At 38.1% G+C, this 22,376-nt stretch overlaps 10 protein-coding genes across 10 annotated transcripts; 5 read left to right on the top strand and 5 right to left on the bottom strand.

Moving 5' to 3' along the window:
* Positions 1–630: 630 nt before the first annotated feature.
* On the top strand, positions 631–3,282 carry L201_005286 (uncharacterized protein; the record flags this gene model as incomplete). Its single annotated transcript, XM_066221019.1, has 11 exons — positions 631–720; positions 781–933; positions 1,025–1,112; positions 1,201–1,357; positions 1,435–1,753; positions 1,813–1,981; positions 2,057–2,134; positions 2,198–2,844; positions 2,911–2,933; positions 3,006–3,148; positions 3,236–3,282. The coding sequence occupies 11 exons, from the start codon at positions 631–633 to the stop codon at positions 3,280–3,282; spliced, it is 1,914 nt and encodes a 637-aa protein (XP_066077116.1).
* Positions 3,283–3,599: 317 nt separating this feature from the next.
* Positions 3,600–6,113, top strand: L201_005285 (uncharacterized protein; the record flags this gene model as incomplete). The annotated part of the gene is made up of 11 exons (XM_066221018.1): positions 3,600–3,659; positions 3,742–3,841; positions 3,902–4,058; positions 4,124–4,433; positions 4,526–4,694; positions 4,758–4,835; positions 4,957–5,358; positions 5,426–5,517; positions 5,577–5,599; positions 5,680–5,834; positions 5,935–6,113. The coding sequence occupies 11 exons, from the start codon at positions 3,600–3,602 to the stop codon at positions 6,111–6,113; spliced, it is 1,725 nt and encodes a 574-aa protein (XP_066077115.1).
* Positions 6,114–6,602: 489 nt separating this feature from the next.
* L201_005284 (uncharacterized protein) lies at positions 6,603–7,225 on the bottom strand (the record flags this gene model as incomplete). Its single annotated transcript, XM_066221017.1, has 2 exons — positions 6,603–6,809; positions 6,950–7,225. The coding sequence occupies 2 exons, from the start codon at positions 7,223–7,225 to the stop codon at positions 6,603–6,605; spliced, it is 483 nt and encodes a 160-aa protein (XP_066077114.1).
* Positions 7,226–8,316: 1,091 nt separating this feature from the next.
* L201_005283 (uncharacterized protein) lies at positions 8,317–8,973 on the bottom strand (the record flags this gene model as incomplete). Its single annotated transcript, XM_066221016.1, has 1 exon — positions 8,317–8,973. The coding sequence occupies one exon, from the start codon at positions 8,971–8,973 to the stop codon at positions 8,317–8,319; it is 657 nt and encodes a 218-aa protein (XP_066077113.1).
* A 740-nt stretch (positions 8,974–9,713) lies between these two features.
* L201_005282 (uncharacterized protein) lies at positions 9,714–10,843 on the top strand (the record flags this gene model as incomplete). The annotated part of the gene is made up of 6 exons (XM_066221015.1): positions 9,714–9,882; positions 9,959–10,001; positions 10,080–10,189; positions 10,267–10,396; positions 10,557–10,648; positions 10,821–10,843. The coding sequence occupies 6 exons, from the start codon at positions 9,714–9,716 to the stop codon at positions 10,841–10,843; spliced, it is 567 nt and encodes a 188-aa protein (XP_066077112.1).
* Positions 10,844–11,180: 337 nt separating this feature from the next.
* L201_005281 (uncharacterized protein) lies at positions 11,181–13,164 on the bottom strand (the record flags this gene model as incomplete). Its single annotated transcript, XM_066221014.1, has 8 exons — positions 11,181–11,367; positions 11,461–11,605; positions 11,686–12,125; positions 12,192–12,300; positions 12,383–12,710; positions 12,788–12,907; positions 12,968–12,979; positions 13,147–13,164. The coding sequence occupies 8 exons, from the start codon at positions 13,162–13,164 to the stop codon at positions 11,181–11,183; spliced, it is 1,359 nt and encodes a 452-aa protein (XP_066077111.1).
* A 449-nt stretch (positions 13,165–13,613) lies between these two features.
* L201_005280 (uncharacterized protein) lies at positions 13,614–15,260 on the top strand (the record flags this gene model as incomplete). The annotated part of the gene is made up of 7 exons (XM_066221013.1): positions 13,614–13,677; positions 13,739–13,788; positions 13,860–13,941; positions 14,005–14,067; positions 14,131–14,243; positions 14,347–14,521; positions 14,683–15,260. 7 exons carry the CDS (start codon positions 13,614–13,616, stop codon positions 15,258–15,260), a joined length of 1,125 nt encoding a protein of 374 aa, XP_066077110.1.
* Positions 15,261–16,365: 1,105 nt separating this feature from the next.
* Positions 16,366–17,826, bottom strand: L201_005279 (uncharacterized protein; the record flags this gene model as incomplete). Its single annotated transcript, XM_066221012.1, has 6 exons — positions 16,366–16,631; positions 16,736–16,905; positions 16,961–17,083; positions 17,203–17,469; positions 17,534–17,554; positions 17,690–17,826. The coding sequence occupies 6 exons, from the start codon at positions 17,824–17,826 to the stop codon at positions 16,366–16,368; spliced, it is 984 nt and encodes a 327-aa protein (XP_066077109.1).
* A 1,001-nt stretch (positions 17,827–18,827) lies between these two features.
* Positions 18,828–20,331, bottom strand: L201_005278 (uncharacterized protein; the record flags this gene model as incomplete). The annotated part of the gene is made up of 6 exons (XM_066221011.1): positions 18,828–19,066; positions 19,186–19,346; positions 19,415–19,435; positions 19,491–19,616; positions 19,755–20,036; positions 20,204–20,331. The coding sequence occupies 6 exons, from the start codon at positions 20,329–20,331 to the stop codon at positions 18,828–18,830; spliced, it is 957 nt and encodes a 318-aa protein (XP_066077108.1).
* A 1,015-nt stretch (positions 20,332–21,346) lies between these two features.
* Positions 21,347–22,241, top strand: L201_005277 (uncharacterized protein; the record flags this gene model as incomplete). Its single annotated transcript, XM_066221010.1, has 5 exons — positions 21,347–21,371; positions 21,459–21,613; positions 21,764–21,839; positions 21,885–21,961; positions 22,056–22,241. 5 exons carry the CDS (start codon positions 21,347–21,349, stop codon positions 22,239–22,241), a joined length of 519 nt encoding a protein of 172 aa, XP_066077107.1.
* Positions 22,242–22,376: the final 135 nt, after the last annotated feature.

Genomic DNA, 22,376 nt, shown 5'->3' with positions numbered 1-22,376 from the left:
TAAAAACAGGAATCGAAATTAGAACGCAAGTTCTTACCGAGAATGATATGCTTAACCCCTCTTACGATACGCTTACTTCCATCGGAAATGTAGCTCGGAATAAAGCTAAGCGATCCCTTTCCCCATTCTTCACCTGCGCTCCATAAGATTATTCTGTCAATCAAGTTCGCATCCGTCGTCGACCTAGCAAGAAACATATTTGTATGTAACCTCCTGTCATACAGTAGCTGTGATCTACCAGAAGATGGGACTAGGATACTAACACATTACAACTGGAGAAGCGTACTTGGAGAAGTGCTGCACAAAAGGGGAAGGTAACGATGAGAAGTGTTCAAGTATATTACATCAGTTTGGGATTAATTCAACGGGTACAGTCAACTACCCATCAATCCATCAATCCATCAATCCATCAATCCATCAAAAATACACCATAATCCAATCAACCAGCCAGTCAATCAATCACTATTTGTTATGGTAGCTGTAATGAAAACAATTTTTCTCCCATCAAATTTCCAGTATGCGCGGAATGTCATATTCAATACTTGAACTCTGTAAATTAGCATCCATGCTTGACTGATTGTGACGTTACTCCTCGCGCAAAACTTTTAGTTTGATTCAGCAAAGAACACTATGTCTTGCGACTCTTCACTCGTTTTAAACAAAGATCCTTTTACCTCTCTCTTTGCACCTCCCAAACAATGGCCGGACCTCGTTCAAGAGGTAAGTGAAATACAGAAGTATCAAGCTTCCAAACCCCTAGGACTGACATTTTCTGCCTAGGCACATGATTGGATATGGGATATAGACGAAGATGGTGTTCCGAACATTATAAAGATGGAAGAAACGGCTTGTAAAAGAGCTGGTAGATATGTCTCAGAGCAATGGACTGATGAACAGCTTGAGAATGCTGGGGCGCAAGAGGCTATGTATGAAGTGAATCATTTACCCTCAAACCCAGACTGCATCAAGCCTTTCAATCGCTGTCTGTATAGATAGCTCAACACGAATGTGATCAATATATCAGTTCAAAATAGGATGTCCCAGAAACATTGCGTTGCCTTTTCCGACACGAGATAAGACTTTTGGATATTCTTGGCCAGCTTGGTGTACAGGTCAGTCAACGTCTATCATCTCACCCATCAAACCTCCTCAAATGCAACATCTAGTGCTTTAGCTAAATATTCTTACCCTCTTGTACAGCCGCAGAAACTGCTGGATCTAGACTGCCGCCGTTTTCCTTGAAGGAGGCTATGATGGTAGCAGAATCCTGCATAGACTATTGGCATAGTCAAATTATAGAATGGAATACACAACCTGAGGCTTTCAACATGCATATAAGAGAGATTTCCGAACCCGTGTAAGTTGAATCTACGTTTTTCTTAGCTATTTGTGTCCTTTATTGATTTAGCCTGTGATATCATACACTATATATAGCCTAGTCGCAAAACAGTTCTGGCAAGATCTTGAAGATATCAATCATCCCCATACTATTATACTCAATAGAAGGGTGCGAGATGTTTTCGAGGGTTACTGTTTCTGGCACAATATCAAAGCTACATTACAACGATTGAAAGATCATGGTCTAGCAGAAGGAGGTCAAAAGGCGACTCTACAGGTAATGACACCTGGTCTCATTCGAGACGAGTGGGCGAAATTGCAGTTCAAAGTCTTACACCTTGAAATGATTGTAACAAAAGCGCTACAAGTCGCTTTTGCTACTGGAAGAGGTAGGAACCTCGTAGAACCATATGATGTGAGTTCGTTCGCCGCCTTGTCATTTTGACTGATGATACATGTTATTCCCCTTGCTAGGATACTCCCTTTTTCAAAAGATTTGATTGTTATCCTGAAAAGCTGTTATATTACCTTAAACCGAGCAGTATAGGCTTAAGAGAATCCTCGTATTTAGACTTTTTACTGGCCGGTATATGCGAACTACCTTATAAAAATGAGAAGAAGCAGGAATCGTATCGCCGATCTCGTAAGTTTGAACAGACGCTACTCTATGCGGTGATGAAGCTGATCACATTGCTGCATAATGTTCATCGTTCCGCAGAACTAGAGTTTGAACAAGGTGTCAAAGATCATCCGGAATGGCTACGAATGATTGGGAACCATATGCAACGTTTGATCGGTGAGCATGACAAGCTTTCTTGTGGACTATGAGGGAATATAGCTAATAATTACTTCAACATAGGAGAAAAAGCGATGATCAACGATTTTATTCTTTCTACTGGCACTATCACCAAAGGTGGTATTCTGCTGAAGAAAGGTATGAACATCAATTTCATTGCTGGACTCGAACCTCAAATCAAGATGATAGAGAAGATTTTTGAATATCGTACACCAGCTAGTCACGAATTCGAGTGTCTCCGTGAAATCCAAAAGGACTTAGGTGAACGATTATGGAATCAGTGGAATATATATGCTAAACGGACTTATGGAAAGGATCTCTATCTGTTATTCGATTTAAAGCGAGAATTGGCTCGATGGAATCCCCCAATTGTCAACAAGCCTCAACTCCAACTTCCTATATTTGACGACAACGATGGCTTCACACGACCAGGTCATTCGTACTTGCAATCCCAGTCCGACCATTCTCCAAGGAATAAGGTAAAAACAAGACCCAATATCGCAAGCGGCACTGAAGCTCAAGTGGTAGAAGCTGTTCCTGATGAATCTGTGGAAGTGATGGACGTAACGGAAATCACTCTTCCTGACCATGATATCCCAGGTGGTAAATTTGCGGTAAACAATAAGCAATTGAAACTGGTTCGGCGTTTGTTCAGCGCAGCTGAAGAAGTTGCAGGTCAAGGTCAAGTCAAATGGGCCGATATATACAAGGTGTGTTCACTTCTCGTCATAAGACTTGAGATGAGTAATTGACGATTCTGACATATTGTCATATAGCTCATGAAACGGATTGGATTCCGGTAAGTTCTAATCCTTGGTGATTCATTGTGCTTCGCAAATTTGGTCAAGCTGACTATTTACACAATCTATAGGATTGATGAGGTGGGCGGCTCAATAATTAGATTTGTACCCCCAAATAATGCTGGAAGACCTTTCAGTGAACATAGACCGCATCCTGAAATTACACTACATGCAATCAAGTATAGAGCATTTGGAGAAAGGCTGAAAAGGAGATGTAAATTCGTTTGGTCGGTGTCGATCCCTTAAAAACTCGGTGTTTGAAAGGCGAAAGATTGCTGATACGAGTCATTTATTCTTGTAGACGGCTGGTCACTTGAATGGTTCGAACGGGTCAAGCAAGATGATTGATCGCAAAGACGATACATTATTGTTTTATTGAAGGGAGATGTGTACTCATACTTGAATCACCTAAATCTACATGCATATGTTCATATTCAATATTCCAAAGTGTTTGTTTTCCCTTGTTTGGATCGGTTGTTTCACGTTTTTTTGATTTCGTTTCATATGCTTTCCGCCGGAAAACAAAGCATAATCCTCCACATCCCATGAACCGAGCATGTTAATTCCACCTTCAACTTTGTTTTCATTTTGTTTCTCTCTTTCATCGGAACATCCAAGTTGTTTTCTAGAATTGCAATCCGCATGCTGTAAAGAAGAAGGTAGAAATGACAGATCTGACCAAAATCGTTGGTGCTTTCCCCGATTGGGCTAAGGAACTTCGGCAAGTAAGTACTAACCTAAATACGTCTCTGTGTCTCTCCAGCTCAAACAAATGGCCTTAAGTCTGATGAACATACTCTGCATTAGACAGGCACTCAGTCAATCTCAAGATCGGAGGCTGCGAACATAGCAGTCCCAACGCATGATAGTGTCGCTGGTGAAGTATCATGGAACTCACAACGAGGTGGTAAATTATAGTCAGAGATATTTCTCATTAGCTTTCGCTTACCATGACATAAATACTCAGCCGCGGAACTGCTTGGCCTTTCGTCACCAGCATATAAATTGGGTCATCTGCTAACAGTGATAGAATCTGTCCAGGATTATTGGCATGGAAAGATGTATACCTTGAGGGCTGATCCAGGAGCTACCGCACAATTTATCCAGGATGAGCTCGAGTTCAAGTGAGTAAGCAAAATTCCATATCATATCAACATGATCTGAGCTAAGTGTCCTGAACTGTCAATAGTCTTACCAATATACCGATACATCCAAGCTGTTCACTCCCTCCTCTTGATGCAGATTTACGTGACACTTATGCTGTTCTCAGACCTTTAATTACAAATTTCAACTGTTATATATATGCTTTAGAGATGAAAGAAGCTTTAGATCGTATAGATGCTCTGGAACCATCAACAGTCAAAACAGGTGGTTTAGAAATGGGAAAGCATATAGAATGGATAAGGCATTTGTCTAAATTGTTAGTTGAAGAAACTAAAGTATCACTTAGATTACTTTGGGCTGGTGGACCAGGAGAAGATTTAGTCAAATTGAGTTTGGTGAATCATCCTTTTTTTTTCGTTGCAATTTTTTCATCAAGCGGATGATTGAGTGCATGTCTGACAGCTAATCTATTAATATGAAATACTAGGATAAATCTTGGAGCGAATCTACCAATGTGTCAAGGGAAATGAAGTTACTTCTCAACAAACCTTTAGAAGAAATAGAATTAGATAACGCATTTGAAGCTGCTTTTGCTGGACTTGCTTTGAATCCAGACGAACGTGATAATCTATATGGAGATTCTTTATATACTCAGAGTGAGTGGTATGTTGAATTTATTGTCTTTGCCAGCGCTATACTGATAGGTAGTATTATTATAGTGCTTGCTTTTGAACAAGCTATGTTGGAGGAAAAAGATTTGGGAAGAAGGTATCCATATTCTTTGCAAATGTGTTTAGGTGAGTGAGCGTCTTTTCTTTCCCCGAAGACAACGCCTATGAATCTGCAAATAAAACACCACATGTAAACCGGCCGTTACTTTATCGTCAATGCAAGACCGCTAACGCAATTTTTCCCTAGGTGAATATGCCTTGGCTATCGAATTGTTATCAGCATTACCTCCACCTACTTCACCAGCTGTAGAACCATATCAACCTAAAACCTTGGCAGTCAGATTGAACATAGCTCAATCAGCATCAACTCAAATATGTACAGCTCTACCTTTCGTGAAAGAAATGTGTAATGCAAATAGTGCTTTCAGGAATTCACCACAACTATGGGAATCTCATAGAGAAATTAGAGGAATCTTCGCAAAAGAGTTGAATCTTCCACAAGAATTGATTAGTAAATTATTCCCAGCTATGGAAGATGTTCAAGAAACTGCAAGATGGAGACCAATAGATGAATTTAATCAACCTATGAAATTGATAGATGGAAAATGGGAATCTGTAACAGATACCGATCGATCCGCTGATCAATCGAGTAAGTCGACTATGGGGTCATACAATGACGGCAAGGGCGGGCGCTGATGCATACACCTACACCATAGGGATATTCCGCTTGGGCAAAAGGGAATACGATGTGTGGAAATCGATATTCCGGGGCATCGAATTCCAGCTGAAAGCAAATGAATTGAGGCATGTAAGTGAAATATGGTCCTGTATATGTTCGAGGCAGCTGATGGGTCAAATGCACAATAGCTATTCAAATGTAATAGATTCAAGTAAGTCAAGCGATCTGTCTTACACCACTCCGACCTGTACGTATTATGAACGGTTACTAAATTAAATCATTCCACGCTAGCGTTGAGAACGTTGGAGGCTCTTTTATCCGTTTCACTCCACCTCAAAATGCAGGTATACCTTTCATCATACGAGCACCAGTAACGAATAGGCATAACCTAGAAAATTCTTTCCGAATGCCATCACTCTCGGTTGGAGAATTAGTACACGTAGCTTGTAAGTGGAATCTCATGACGTTATACAATCTCGTTAAATTCGAAATCAACTTTGAGTTAGCCTTCTAATAAATCTTCCAATATTTTAACTTCTTTCGTAGATGGCTGGACCATGGATTGGTTTGAGCTGAAAACTGGAGAAGGTGAAATAGATGAAAATGATAGTGGAAACGACGATATGTTCAAACAATGTGATGATCTTGATCACTTTGGTGGTTGTAAGGATAACGCTTATGTTTTTGATCTTACTGGGCGAGTCTTGGCTAAGCCTTACCGGTAAATGATGAGCAAAGATTGTACATGATATACCATGACTATAAATGCAATGTATAACTTCTACATGTGATATCTGTTTCTCCATCAGTTAGACACTGCGAACACAGAAACATCTGAAAGAGAAGAATGGGAACATCTTTTCCAACTCATTGGAACGTCTTGTTTTTTTTAGAACATAAGGACTCCAATCACCTTATCTACTATATCGAGCTTCTTCACCTCCTCCTTTCTTTGCTTCGTAACTATCAAGCTGCTCCAATTATGCTCATCAACGACTAAAATCATCTCTCAACTCGGATTAAGATATTTCAGAAAAAAAAAAGATGCATACAATGATACTCGTGGGTATGTTTGTATGGTTAAGTACGTATATCTGTCAATGAATTCCGATTCGTCATGGGGATATCGAAGATCATTTGATTCGCTATACACAGAATTCAAATTAAAAAGGAGGGCATACAGCATACGATAAGCTTACAGTCTTTCAACTTAATTAAACATAAACAATACTTACCGAATCAACAATTGGAATAACATCAACACCTTCACATTTTTCATCTTTCAAATAACATTTCGCTTCCTCTTGAGGACACCAAATTTGAGCTGGAGTATCTTTATTACCTATAAATCCTGCTTTATTTTCATCACGAAGTGTAAATTCAATTTGTTCTTCTAATGGTTTATCAACTTTAACGTAACACTACAAAAATTTTAAGAAAAGCATGTAAGTGAATAAGATAAGAATCAGTACAGTATTGTAAAATTAAAGGTTATAATCGTACGCTATAAATTATGATAAAGTAGTACATGTGGGAGCAGAAAAAAAAATCAGATACATACTGACATATTCCACCTTGGTTTCATTTGAAAAGTGTCAAGATGTTTATAACCAATCCAGAAAAACTTTTGTTCATTTTCACCTTTTTTAATATCTTCTTCTGAGAAAGTGATATCCCTTTCATCAGCAAAAACCATATCTGTATTATAGGAAGATTGCCAATGCGTATATTCGGAAATTTTGATCTTTACTGTAGAATCTGCAGCTCCGGTAAGAGTGACAAAGGGAAGTAGAGTCATCAAGGCTGAAAATAATGTTAATTTAGTAGAGAAAGTCATGACTATCGTATCGAATAAAGTTGTTCAGTACTTCTCGATGTTGTAAAGCAAGACGCGAAGAAATTGAATTCAATGAAAATAATCTCACTTGTTATGTCTGTAATGAAATAAGCTACAAGATAATCAGAATCAACGAAGTAGTGGTTCAAAGATGTTCTATTCGTTATTCCTCCTATTTATACTGTACATGACATTCTCATGTATATCTATTCTCGGTTGAGACCTTTCTATGCTCGAAAGGACAAAGGTTAGCCCCAATGTACACTTATCTCCCTGTTACTTCTCACTATTGAAAGGGATGATCAACAAATGAAAGGAGAATCGGAACAAAGGGAAAACAAGGAGAAAAATGGGGTTCATATACAGTAAGCACTAATTGTTAAGCCAACGAGTACAGTATTCATCTATCCATTGTTCTATCCCGGTGTTGTATTGAGGATAATGATTATGCATATATGTCTAGATGTGTCTATACTAGGCTTTATATGTATTACCACATGTATAGTATCAGAATAAGTGATAGCTAGGTAACTCGACAAGTGTGGCGGATTCTAGTCTAAAGTACAATAACATCAACGCTTCTTAGTGCTTACATGATCCAAGATTCTCAACCCTTTAGGATGTTTCGTCTCGCATCTTGAGTAGAAGTGGATTGTATCCAACTACAATGTTACTATATAGATCTGTGTCAGTGAGGCTATGTATGTACGAAGAAGTATTTGTAACTATAGTGCACGACATGTCCTTGGGAAAGATATTAAACAATATGTAAACAAGTGAACAAGTAATCGACGATTTTGACTTGGATGGGAGAAATATAAGGTCAAGGGATTATAAGTGGTGAGAACGATATGTCACCAATGTGGATAAGCCTCTGTACCTTTGCATTAATTGTTGTTTCAGTTCCACAATCATCTTCATACTGTTACATACCGCTTAAACAGATGAACAGAGATAATTATAAATGCATGAAATATGGTACTTGAGAATGGAATAAGTTTTGTGACCTTAGTCTCATATATACAGATACTGTAGATTCAGTGCATTGCATATATCGTAGTTCTAGAGGAGCCGACATACATAGCAGCCATTTATCGAGTGCTTCTTCGGAATAGACTAAACCAACACGCTCCACGCTTTGAAGATGACCCTTCATCTTCCCTTCCTTTTCTCTTACTACCTCCAAAACTTTTTGCATTAATATCATCTTTCATAGATGATCCTGCCAAAGTATTGGGAACAGTCTGGATATTCAATTGCGAATCGATCGGTTCAGAATACACACCGGAAGTCACATTAGTACTCTCTTGAGTAATATGGTCCCCATCAGTATATCCAATACCTCTATATCTTTCATTACCATCTCGTTCAAAGACTTCATCTAACGGAATCCAGAAGTGATCGAGTTCTTCTTCAGTTGGATATGACACAGAGATATTATCAGGATTTCTTCTATCTGTCTTTCTCACCATATCTTCCCAATTTTTCCAAGCTTGAGTTTCTTTAATATGATCTCCATGTTTACCACTGTTGCGACCAGTGGAATAATTATCTTTCAAGTGAGATTCACATTTTCCAGTACTTGGATTGAATGTAATTGTCCAATGTTCTTCAAAATTGATATTATCCTTACTTCTTGTGATATCATCATCTAAAGAGATATCTAAACCTGGATAAAGATCTTGTTCTACACCATCGATTTCACCTCTGATTGGAAAAGTTCTGGTATAAGCCCAAACCTGTGACATACTGTCATCGAGCTCCATGGTAGTCAGTGATATAACTCTGGAAAATACTGTATAAGACTTGAGGTGATCAGAATTGTCGATATTTTTAGATACAAATTTGATCAGTTCTTTCTTTAGTATTTATACCTTAAAACTACATAAGCTACTTCGAAGGTCTCAGAAGTGCTTTGCATAATCTTACAAATCTGTATACTCGCTCAGTGCGAATGTGTAGATTTGACTGCTCGAAGTAGAAAGGATAACACTCGACCGCAGAATGTCGATGACATGTCTTCTACAATTGCGTCATCCGTGTATAGTTTACGACGTAATGCTTGAAAGGATTATGATCAGATAACAGTTTTTAGCTGAAGCGACAAAACCATTTGGCCTTCCCCCACAAGTTCGGAGCTTGCAGATAGCCATTGCGTTTGTTCGAGAGCTAAGCAGTTACTAATCCACTTCGTCCAGTTTAGTCCTCACGGGCGCAGAGTGGCGTAACCACAGATATATCACCAAGTTAATAATCTATCTTTAGCCGACATGATTACGTAACTTCCTTGAGATTGGTTGCCGAAGTAATTAACAGCATCCGCCGCCGTCAGACAAAAGTAAAAGTTGGAAATATAAATTGATGATCATATTTATTCTGTCTGATCAACATCCGTAATTTCCGAAACTGGACAGCATTATTGCTTTCATATTTGTGCAGATATCAAACAATTACAGGAGCCAATCTACTGATCGGTAACATAAACACAATGTCGATACGACCCACTCTAAATCTCCTTCGACCACTTAAAAATGCTCGACCAATCCACACAAGGATATTACCTATACCATCAACATCGAACATATTACAGTCTAAAAGCGTTCGACACATAACAAGATCTACTCTTTTGAAGAAGAGAACTCTTCATACTACTATACGTAAGCTATTTCTAATCATAGCAATTCATACATATATACGTAAAAAGTACTTACTATGTCTTACTTCTGATTTTAGCCAGACAACATGGTGAAATAAGTAGACCAGCACCTGGAACAGGGTATGTCGTTTATTTTACTACTGCTTGCAATGTCATTAAGGAAGATCAAATATTAATTTATATTCAACTTTTTTATAGGATCAAATTAGTCTTCAAAGATTCAAAAGGAAATGAAATTAAAACTATTGAAGGTAATGAAGGTGATGATTTATTGAGTTTAGCACATGAATATGATGTTGATTTAGAGGGTGAGTGATATTGGTATCCCCTTGTATATACAAAAAGCTAGTCTGTCTAACTGTGTTACACCAAAATAAACAAATAGGCGCATGTGAAGGTTCAGTAGCATGTTCAACATGTCATGTTGTAATAGATCCAGAACATTATGATATGTTACCTGAACCTGATGATGAAGAAAATGATATGTTAGATTTAGCTTTTGGTTTAGAAGATACGTAAGTTTCCCGCACGTCCATCTTTTGAATCATCTATCTATCTATCTATCTATCTATCTATCTATTTTTTGAATTTATCCGAACCACGAGTTGAGTTCTTGTAAATGCTAACTTCATTATCAATGTTTTCTTCCCTCCTCCTACGCCTCCTCGTCCATAGCTCACGATTAGGTTGTCAAGTGAAATTAACAAAAGAATTAGATGGTATGGTAGCTAAATTACCTTCTGCAACAAGGAATATGTATGTTGATGGTAAGTTGATTTTCCTTTGGTCTAACTTGAAATTGCATTCTCATTTCGCTCTACACCATCTTCGTTACATGACTACTAACATATATATACCCCTCTTCTCGATGGTGACTTAATATTGTCAGATATGGAAGTATTGATAAAGCGGGCTAATATCGATTCCTTACCTCTATAGGTGCTAAAGCTCGAACACATTAGAATCCTGTGTACTGTATTTCTTCTACGTCAGTTGTTTCGATTCCGGTATCTCACGACTACTACAATTAGTATGGCATGCATATAGGATAAGCGCAAAAGTTGGAACGGATGCCAGCAGTGCAGCTTCAGTGGAACAGACAAATCGAACAATTAAGGGGAAGAGGACAAAACATGACCATACATATAATCTACAAATCAAAACTCATTAAATCAATTAATCAGAAACTACCGAAACTTCTTAACCCAATCCAACCTATATTCCATATGAAGCTTCTAAAAGCGTAAAGAACAGTCTGTTTCGACCCAACCACCTTGATTGCACATTATTGAAGGATGTTTAAGCTTCAATTTCAGTTTCTCTCTTCTTCAATACTAATTTTTCCCCTTTGACTCTTTGCCATACATCTGATACATCTTCAACTACAGTTTCGAAGTGTGATGTTGCATCGTATGATTTAGTTATGAAGATGTTATCGTTTGTTCCTGGTGATGTTGGTGCGTATAATGGAGTGATTGAGATGAACCTGATGAAAGAGGGGAAAGTGCATCAGCAAAATACAGGGGATATAGTGAATACTTATCGAGAGGTTGTTGCAATGACTGATGGACAGACTTACTTGTCAACAACGTTACCTAATAATTGTAACCCAGGTAAGATTTCTCTTTCTGGTACCGAAGTTTCGACGATAGTTGATACGATAGCGATCCAAACGTTTGGAGCGGCAACGTTGTGTGCTGAAGATACAGCAGCGATGTAGATATCTAGTGAAGAAGATATCTGTTAGTTCCGATTGTGTTCGAAATGATATTACGAGCTGAAGTCAGATGGAAAGGACACTTACCATTCTTTCTACCAACTTGATTTTGAGGAATAATAATTTGAGCTGAATCTGCATTATCTGTACCTGGAATTGGATGTTTCAAGATACAAATAGCTCTTATGACTTTACCAGTTTCAATTACTCTAATTTTACCACCTTCACCATCTTCTTTACCTGCACCGAAATATGATGGATCACCAATAACTTTTTTAGCTTTTACAGTTTCACCTCCAGATGTTACACCAGTAAATAAACCAGTTTCAGGATCAACATTTACAGATTCAATTTTTTTATCTAACATATATGTTCCACCGTAAATTGCTGATAATCTTGCGAAAGCTTGTGGTAATTCACCTAAACCGTATAAAGGATAAATATAAGGTGATTTACCATATCTGGCCATTGATTGTGTATATAAGATGATTCGATCAATTGTCTGTTTGGCTGGTTTGGTGATGTAGCTGAGAGGGGTTTCAAGGGAATGATCAACGTTGAGCGATACATGAAACCATCTTCACTACACTTACTCATCATCAAGCCATAAAGCCATAGCATGACCAACGAAATCTTGTGTACCAGCTTCTAAACCGAATTTGGCATAAAGTTCTTTCATGGTACTTCTGTTAACATCGAAGCCTGAAAGCAAGCAACAACATTAGCAATTAGATTGAATTATCACCAAGTGAGGGGATAGCAGTGAACATATAAATACACTCACCTTGATGAGTAGCAGGATCATCTTCTTTCCAATATTGTAAATAAGAAAAGAATTTTTGAGCTCTTCTTTTTTCAAAGAAACCCATTAAAGGTGACATTACAGCTTCAACTTCAGTTGATGGAACTTTGGAAATTTTACCATCTCTATAAACATATGAACCAGCAATAACTTTAAATTCTAAATATCTTGTTACATCAGTATGAACTAACATTCTAGTTAATTCACCTGAAGATAAAATGAATTTTGGGATTAAATCTACTGCATAATCTCTATCTCTACCTAGTTGTAATGCTTCAGGAGGTGGAGAATTTCGGAATTTTTGATAGAGCTGTGAAAAAGTTAAATCAACTTGGATCATCACTGAGGTATGGGTTAGTCAGAAGTATTCCACGTCGAAGTACTCACCTGAGTCAAGTTCAAGGAAGCACTGTCACCACCATAGTAATCGTTTCTATCCATATGAAGAACTTTTTGTCCATCTACTGAAAGTAAACCTGAGAGAATACATTCTGTAAGGCCTGTGCCCTAATGTGAGAGAAATGTCAGCTACTTGGATAGCGATATTACCCTGATGAATGAGCTTACCAAGACGATAACCTATAGTTGGTAGAAGCATCACGATGTTAGCTATATTCCTTCCCCTTACAGGTCTACAGGATCAGACAAGCTAATATCGTCACCAGGATTTATGTGGAAATACAATCTAATTGCCAAGTAGTTTCTGTTACAAGGAAGGCGGCGATCTAAAATCATCTTGCACTTACATCGTATTCTTCATCCATTTTGATTGATCTGATCTGTGTTGTAGGTCTTTGAATCAGAAAGAAGGAATGGTTGTAAAAGTATATCAGTAGATATAGAATGTAATGAATAGATAGATGTATAGATAGATGTATAGATACATAGATGCCATCCAACGCGTAGTAACAACAGCTTACACGCACGGATCCCAATCCATGTTATGACGCAACGATCTACAATGACACGTGGTGAGCTGTGTTTATCACCGTATTACCGTACAGTGGCATCATACTATTATAGATAACAATCTCTTTACGGCACGTTTTGACTTTGACTCTTGATTTGTATACAATATTAATACATCTTCACATTCAGCCAAGATTAATTGTCATTGTTATTGCTTTATTAAACAAACCCAAGAACAACGAGACCCAAATCCTGGTGAAGCCTGTAATATTACCTTTCAACCTTCCAGGAAAACTCAACAAATATGGCTTCTTCAGCTCCTCCTGTTGAAATGGATCCAGATGAATTAGAAGAGGAAGAAGCTTTTGGTCAGTTATAGCTCTGAAGCAGCCTTTGCAACTAGCATCATAACTGACTTTACTTCTATAGACTCATCATCACAAGCGAGTTCAACAGCTACATCAACATTAACGTGGATAGTAAGTCAGCTATCGTTATGTTAGCTATCTTTGATCAAGCTGACAGACATCATTATCATGACTCTCAATAGAACTGGTATACTTCTTTACCGGGTCATGACTACTTCTGCGATGTACATGAAGATTTCATAGAGGATGATTTCAACTTGACAGGTCAGCTTTCTGTTCCTGTTCTTTTATATGGCGGACTTCTAGCTGATTTGAATCTGGTTATAGGTTTACAAGCAATGGTACCGTTCTTCAAGGAAGCACTGGAAATGGTTTTAGACGTGGAACCAGGTAAGCCGTCTTAGCTTAAAGGTTAGCACAACTTAATTGATTTTATTACGTCGCCCGGAATAGAAGAGGATTCATCAAAAATACCCGATGTATCAATAGTAGAAAGTTCGGCGGAATTACTATATGGATTAGTACATCAAAGGTTTATATTGACAAAAGTGGGATTATCATGTATGGTGAGTTAGATGAAAATAACTCCACTCCTATCTTATCGCACATTCGTGCAAGTTATGCTTCCATGATTATACAGAAATACTAAGAATAACGTACTACAATTAGGTTGAGAAATATGAAGCAGGACATTTCGGTGCATGTCCAAGAGTATTTTGTCACGCAACACCAGTTCTACCATGTGGACGAGCAGATATGCCAGGAATAGATACTGTGAAATTATATTGTCCAAATTGTGGTGATATATATTCTCCGCCAAGTAGTAAATACGCTAGTGTGGATGGTGAGTTAAATGGTATAATTGCTTCAACTGCCCATTATTCGATGCCCCTGCCCCTGATCTTGACACTCACAATACCTTCACTTACTGCCAATCAAATCTGTGTCGGAATGTGCATCTCTCACGGAAAATTGAGGCTCAACTAACTATTCCCCCTCTCTTAGGCGCTTTCTTCGGTACAACTTTTGCTCCATTATTCTTCCAACAATATCCCGAATTACTATCTACACCATTTTTCGCAACTCCCACACCAACTAGTGGACAAGGAACATCATCTTCATCAAGGGTTTCACCTTCTTTAGGAGGTGGAGGAGGTGAAACACCTGTTGGTGGAATAACATTTACGAATCCAAATCCACATGGAGGACAAAAATCAGCTTTAGGTAGAGTTTATATACCTAGAATATATGGATTTAAAGTTTCAGAAAGAGCAAGAAGTGGACCAAGAATGAAATGGTTAAGAGAAAGACCAGAAAAAATTGATGATTTAGATAAAGTTGATTGGAAAGGTAGATTTATATCTGATTTACCACAAAATAGAGATGATGATTTAATGTTAGGTAATAATACAACAAATAGTAATTCAAGAGGTAAATCAGGTCAAAAAGGTAAATTGTTTGATGATGAAGATGATATTGATGATGATGATGAAAGTGAAGAAGAAGAAGAGGCAGGAACAGGGATAAATAACGCTGCTGTTACCGCGAGTAGCCAACAGTCAGCTCCAGTTGGTATGGTGTAGATTAATGATGTTGGTGACAGTAACATTGTGTATGTATACATAGCTCATCTTTCACAGCTCATGGTTTGAAATACATCGTCTGAAGTTGCGAAACTAAGCTATGGTGAAAGCAGTCAAATCACACAGTCAAACATACAACATACAAATTGGACTGGCATATGGTATGGATCACATTCACTGACGACAAAATTCAGTGTTATGCGCTGAGGTCTTGGTTTGAGCGATAAGAACAGCATAATCAACGTACACACTTTAATCGCTACTTTCCTTGCCTTTTCTCAGGCTCCAAAGATGAACTGATACTGCTCTTAAGCTGGACTATAAACTTGGACCGTGTTCATTCAATTCCAATTATCTCGTTTGGATGCGGCGTCCTATGTAAGCATCAGTAGTGTTAAAATAAGTTTGGTTTGACTAGTATCCACTACGTTCGACGAGCTACTTATTGTACTATAGCTTATTGTACTAGTTCATAAACTCAAATAGACGTATATGCATACTTGATATCAGTAATACAACAGTCCAATTCCTACATGTTCAGCGTAGATGATACAGCTTTATCAACAAGATTTCGGAAAGTGTTGCCTTGTTTAGGATAGTTGACAGCCTCATCGTTGATAGTTCGGAATCTTCGTGCTCAACACAAGACATCAGGAAGATGTGTGAGATATTTCGCTATCACAGACCATATCGTACGGTCCTTAGCGTTTGCGCGTTCCAAGTAAAAAGGCATGCTATCAGTCGTACAACACAATCTGACCTTATATGCATATCAAGAGAGACAACTAGCACTTCTCAATACAACCGCTCAGTCCATTTGTTACGACCGTATTATGGGGAGACAAATCCTATGGTATGGTGGAAAATAATGATTAGGAAAATAAATAATACAGTGTAATTGTAGTCGGACAACAATTGTAATGTGTTTGTAATGTCAATTGAATGTAACTCATGACATTTCATCGATGAGGAAAGTACAAATTATATGTATAAAAGTGACGCCTTATATATCTTTCAAATCTGTCTCCGGTTATGACAGTAGACATATCATATTACGTAATATGTTATGAATAGACATGTAGATAGTGGCACGGTGCATGTCGATTCATGACACCATTGCATCGTCTAATGCTCTAGCCCTAGCGGCTGCAAGAATCTCAGAGACTGTGAGAGGCTGGTCGTATTCCTTAGGATCTAAAGCTCCATGTCGATAGTATATTTCTTCGTCTTGAGCGGTAGATCCTCCTCGGCCAATTGATGCGAGTTGTTGCATATTGGAATGCACTTCTGAGCCAAACTGAGGCATGTCTTTAATGTAAATCTGTATACCATCCTTGGCACAGAACGGATTTTTGAACTCAAGTAGCTCGACTGGGTAGAAGCACATTGGACTATTAGCAACCAGACTCAACGTATATCAGAGGATAATATGAAAGAAGGTCCAAACTGTTGAAAGAGCTTATACTGAAACTTACTGTGTCCAGGGATTTCGGACACTGATAATCCGAAAGGATTTAATAATATAAAAGTCCTCATATAATATTCATAGACCCATCCTTTCGTTCTATCTGATATTCTGCTGTAGTTTCTGCACTCGTCACGCTCTTGTAGCCGCCAAGCAATATTCTCCAATATGCTGTTTTCGCTATTTCGCACAACATATGATCAGCTAGTCGTTCATGTGCATAGCTTGATCTTACTTTGACGCAAATTCCAATCTATCTGTGCCTTTTGGAAAAGCATCAACATGATATGGCAATAATTCCAGCCATGCCCGAATGCTTAATATTAAAGGGACATCATTGGCATTGCCCGAGCCCTGGCTGGCCGAGAGATGGAGGTCAGCAGAGAAAGGCTCGAATATTCTAGGTCAAGCATGTTCTAACTAAACGACAGCTACAGTTGAGTGATTTGTGAGGAAAGAAGTTTGCCGTGTACGTACCTTGCAGATTTTATCAACATAGAGCGACTTGATTTGACTTTTTCCGGCCAAGACTCTTGCATAAGCCTGTTCTTTTTACGTTCTTCAATGTAAGTCGCAAAATTGTCCACCTCTTGTTCAGCACGTGTACGAGCGTTGACAAGGTCAAGAATGGCATTAATGGTATACAATTTCTGAAATCGAATATAATGGTTTGTTTCCAGTTCTTTGTTGGATCTAGGATCATAGTCTGAACGTTTTGTAGGATAAAGAGAAGGTCTCTCATAACTATGATTATCTGATCAACTTTTGATGAGGGATAGGGAGAGAGGAGATTATTTGGTTCACTTACTCTTTGAGTGCAACTTCATTCCTGGTTTTTGCAAAAAGGTGGATGAAGGAGAAATCATGATTTTAAGTGAGGAAAGTACAATTGTATATTAGCGATTTGCGTTCCTTGAATCAACGTTGTCACCAAAGTCAGAGTATAGCAACAGTCGTCACTCACAGGGCGGGGCATTCACTTTGTAGCACTCTGCATCTTTGTGCAGGTAATTCAGGTGGATCAATTATTTCTGGCCAACAATCCCATAGCTCTTCAATTGTAAGTTCTCTGGGCTGATTACGATCGGCATTACTAGTCATCTTGAATCAATGAAAAGTTGAACAAGTAAACTGAAATCTACGAATACAGCTTCCCCCTTATATACTTTATTGGAGAGTAACTCAACAGAGAATTGTTTGAGGGTTTGGACACTTTGAGGGTGTATTTGTCTTTGAAAGGTACTTCCTGAGGAAACTGAACGTCTCTAAGGCATCACATCAGGCACTTTCAACGAAGTCGCTACTTGCGAAAGGATCACAGGAAGGCTAGAAACCAATCAGGGTATGTATTTTCGTACTTAACTTTGCTGTGCTGTAAGGTCGATCTGATACCTCTTCTACCCACGAACGAATCTGCTGTTATTGTGTTTAGGTACCTTGAAAGTAATGTATTTGATGAACGGGATGTCTCCATGTCCGTGTCAGGGATCAAGACGTCCTTAAAGGGACGAATCTTATTTCTGAACATCGGTTGTGTAACTGCATCGCTGGCTTGTCAGCTTGACACACTCGAACGTAAGGAATATGTACAGTCAAGAAGCAGTGCGACAAAAGGAAAACTCGGAAAACTCGATAAGCCTGAAAGGTATGTAATGTACAGTATAATCGGAGCATATAAATCGGGAATTTGACCCGGTTAATCATGATGAAATTTCCCTATCATTTGTCGGTGAATTCAGCGCAGCAGTCTGAGAAGAATGGCGTTCTTGTACAGTACACTTCGTCTTCCGTAAGGGTTATTTAGATACGGTATATAGGGCACAAGATCTTCGGGTTTTGTTAAACTGACCTTGTACAGTACCTGTCCATGTCAAACGTTGACAACGTTGTCTCCTTTCATTGGTTTTGTGATTCAGAGTAAGTTTTTCTCACGGGTACAGCTACGTACCCTCAGGTGACATAGATCCAGAAAGTAGTAGATTAGTCCGCCTACACTGTTCATCTGGGTTTAAATCAGGTGGAATTGCATATTAGGGATTCAACAATATCTGTTCGTCTACTGTATGTACTGCTCTTATAGCACACATAGCCAGATCTTCCCTTTATACGGGACCAATGTGACGCGCTTTGGTATGAGTGTGAATTTCCTTTTTCTCTGATTTTCTAATTTCAGCTAAAGGTAATTGATAATCTATATTCCATAATCCTGAATCTGTTGTTTTTTTGGTTTCAATACAAGTCTCCATTAATGAGATGTTGTATAAAGTTCGATCTGTCAAGAGTTTGGAACTGTCTTCACGAAGGTTTTGGAATGATTGATCGATATTGCGAACTTGTTCGACTGTTTAAGAAACAAGGTTTATTAGTCAAAGGTAAACAAGCTGAGTTAGATACTTAAATCGTGTACAGATTGCTCTCCACGAATACGGTATCAGCTTGACGTAAAAGAAAAACACTTACAAGTTTCCCTTAACTCGCCAACTGTCATAGCGAAATATAGGGTCAAGTTTATCAAAGTACATGAGTATGCTAAGCGATACAAGTTGATGGCTGAGTGTTGCTCTTCTATTCTTGCAAGTGACATGGCACACAAAGCGATATTATCGAGTATACTGATTTCCCTATGATAGGTAGATTCACAGAGGATTTAGCTTGTTAGTTGATACAGTAGTCAGGGAGTCAAACTTACTCATAACTTGAATGTACATGTCTTGAAAGTGAAGAAGTAGTAGTACTATAGAAACTCTTCCCACATAAGAACTTACAATTTCGCTAATCTTTTTCGAATTGCTGATTTCGCGGGATACGCATCGACATGAAAGGGAATCAGATATGCTAATGCTAATGCAAAATGAAATAAAGCCTTTCGATGATTTTCTCTTTTTTCTGCCCTATATTATCGGGATGATAGAAAACTGTATATCAGCGATTCGTGACCCACCAAGTTTTAAGAATCATTGTTCTGCAAGCGGATCAGGATAGACTCATGTATAGTTTTTTAAGAAGTGTTTGACGTTCATTGTACTCACTGAACACCTTGCAAATTCTCCGTACTCGAATCTCCTATACATTGTTGAAATACTTCATCAATATCTCCTGTGGAAGTAAGAGCTTGATATCTGATTATCCTATTCTGTAAAATCTTCCAGAGACTCTGAAAATTCTGATTGGATTCTGACCCAAAGTTGTTAATGATTTCTCTAATACTTTCCAATTTGAGTTTCCTAATACCATTAAAAGCTTCTAGTTGATCATTTGAGCACAAGCGATAATTGCTTCTTCTCATTGGATATATGCAAGGTATATAATCACTAGAGGAATTTTATTATTATGAGATCAATCAAAATCGGCAGAGTACAGTAAGATAGGAGACGTCAACTCACTTAGGGAATATACGATCATTTCCATATGAAGAAAAACCATCAAAGAAAACCATTTAGCTTGGTTGCATAACATTGTAAAGTGTCGGAGAGCTTACTTGGTATACGATGTTAATGACCCATCAGTTATCCATACTTCATTTCTTATCACTCTGATAGGCCAACTTCCCCATAGTTCGTCGATTGTAAGTTGTCTAGTACCGATTCTACTTGATAAAGAGCTCATAACGTTCGTACTAGCTGAATTTCCTATGTCAATTTCAAGCAGTGGCCAGACGATAGTAGATACGATAATAACGAGATTATATAAATGATGTCCGGACAAAATTAAGTACATGTTACAGTAGAGTATGTTCGGAAACGAATCGATGCTATAAAGTACGAGCAATGTGTCAACATGCACGTTGCATGATTCATATGAGAGTCAGATAACTTGCTTTATTGATATTGTTTTGTGAAAATCAGTACCCAAGTATCCACAAACAAACTGATCAGCGCATCAATCCGTTTAAGGTTTCCCATCTTTGTCAGAACACGAGTTTAACATATTCACTAACAGAATGACTGATTGCTGTGCTGTAACGTAACTAAAGAGGACGGTACAGAATACATGTTAGGTACTATCAGTAGTGAACGACAACAAAGAAGTAAAGATACCGATCTATATAACCATCAATCAGAACACTCAGCTTTTTCGACAAGTACTACTTTCTAGCTCATCTCAATGTTGATTCGTTAACCATTATCCTAACAGCCCAAGAATGGGATGTAGTTCTAACTTTTCGTGTGAAGATATAAGTGTACACTGTAATTAATAGAATCATGTCCTTCCGTATTAATTTTCCCATGCCGCTCAATGACTGAGAGATGATTTACCCAACGGCAAGTATGTTTTGCCGATTTATCATCAAGTAAGGTTGTAAGCTGACCATTGCCTCGTATATAAATCATGATGATGGGATGTATGAATAGCAGAGATGAAAGCTCAATTTCTCTTATCGATATCTTTCAGCTTTCTCACTTTCATATCTCAAAAGTCGAAAGGATAAATGATGACGTCATGACATTTTAGTTCGTGTTTTTTTATCGTCAACAATGAATATCAATCTCTTTGAAGGGTTGTTATGATGAGCTTGACAGGATCTCGATATTCATCTATCGTTGTGATATATTCATAGAATTGAGAAAAGATTGGTCAGCTAAGGGAAGGGTGATACACTTTAGACAAGCCTTCTATCGTAATGCCACTCGCTGTAAGAAAACAACGTGAGTACATACCCTTTCTTCTTTTCGTTAACTACTTCAGATGATCACCTTCATTATAGCTGACTCATTCATATACTCGTAATCTAGCTTCCCGTAATACGATACCTCAATCTTCACACTCAAAACCCTCTGCATCCACCTATACAGCCAATAATACTTCTGCAGCTGCCTTGAGTAGAAGAGATGATGCTCTAAACGATTTCCAGAATAGAAGATTAGCTAGGAGGTTAGATGATTTAGAGGTATGTGTTAACTCCTGTCATTATATAATATATTCATGGTCAAAAAAAATCGCAATAAAACTCTCTCTATGCATACTCTTGGAGCCAGCTATCATATAGAAATGTGGTTGGTTGTTGACTCTTAAGTTTGATATCTGTATCTGAATATAGCGTACCAACCCAACTGATATACCGGCAACTTCGTTTATACCTGGTTCAACAACAACTAACCTAAATTCGCCTATAGGTTCTTCTCCTTCGCTAAATTTCAATTCTGGTAATCTGTCTGGAGGTAAGAAGAAACAATCATCGAATGTTAGAAAGATCTTGTACGGTAAGAAGAGTTTGAAAGATTGGTTAGATGAATTAGTAAGTTTAACGTGATTTTTTCCTCTTCATTTTTTTTTTTTTTTAAACAGAAATGAGTTATGCTAATCAACGAGATGGAATCATTCGATTATAGCCACCTGAACCATCTATACCTTATCTAACATCAACTTCACCAATACCTCTAACACCTTCAAGAAGAATATGTTCATCATGTGGTTACTTAGGTTCATATAAATGTCAAAGATGTGCTGAATGGTCATGCGATAGAACATGTTTGGAAATTCATGAAAGGGATGGTGGATGTGGTATAGGTGGATGAAGAAGATATATAATCTTAGATCTCCATGGTGTTATCAGCGGAAAGTGAAGTATTTAGACTATTCAAGCACGACAGCTATGGTGTACTCCTTCATTTGGGTGTTCGCTTTTTAGAGGGATTGAGTATGACAGTGTA

This window comes from Kwoniella dendrophila, chromosome 7, assembly GCF_036810415.1.
Source record: "Kwoniella dendrophila CBS 6074 chromosome 7, complete sequence".
NCBI lineage: Eukaryota > Fungi > Basidiomycota > Tremellomycetes > Tremellales > Cryptococcaceae > Kwoniella > Kwoniella dendrophila.
The sequence above is the reverse complement of the archived record's forward strand: the minus strand, read 5'-3'. Positions and strand labels throughout refer to the sequence as shown.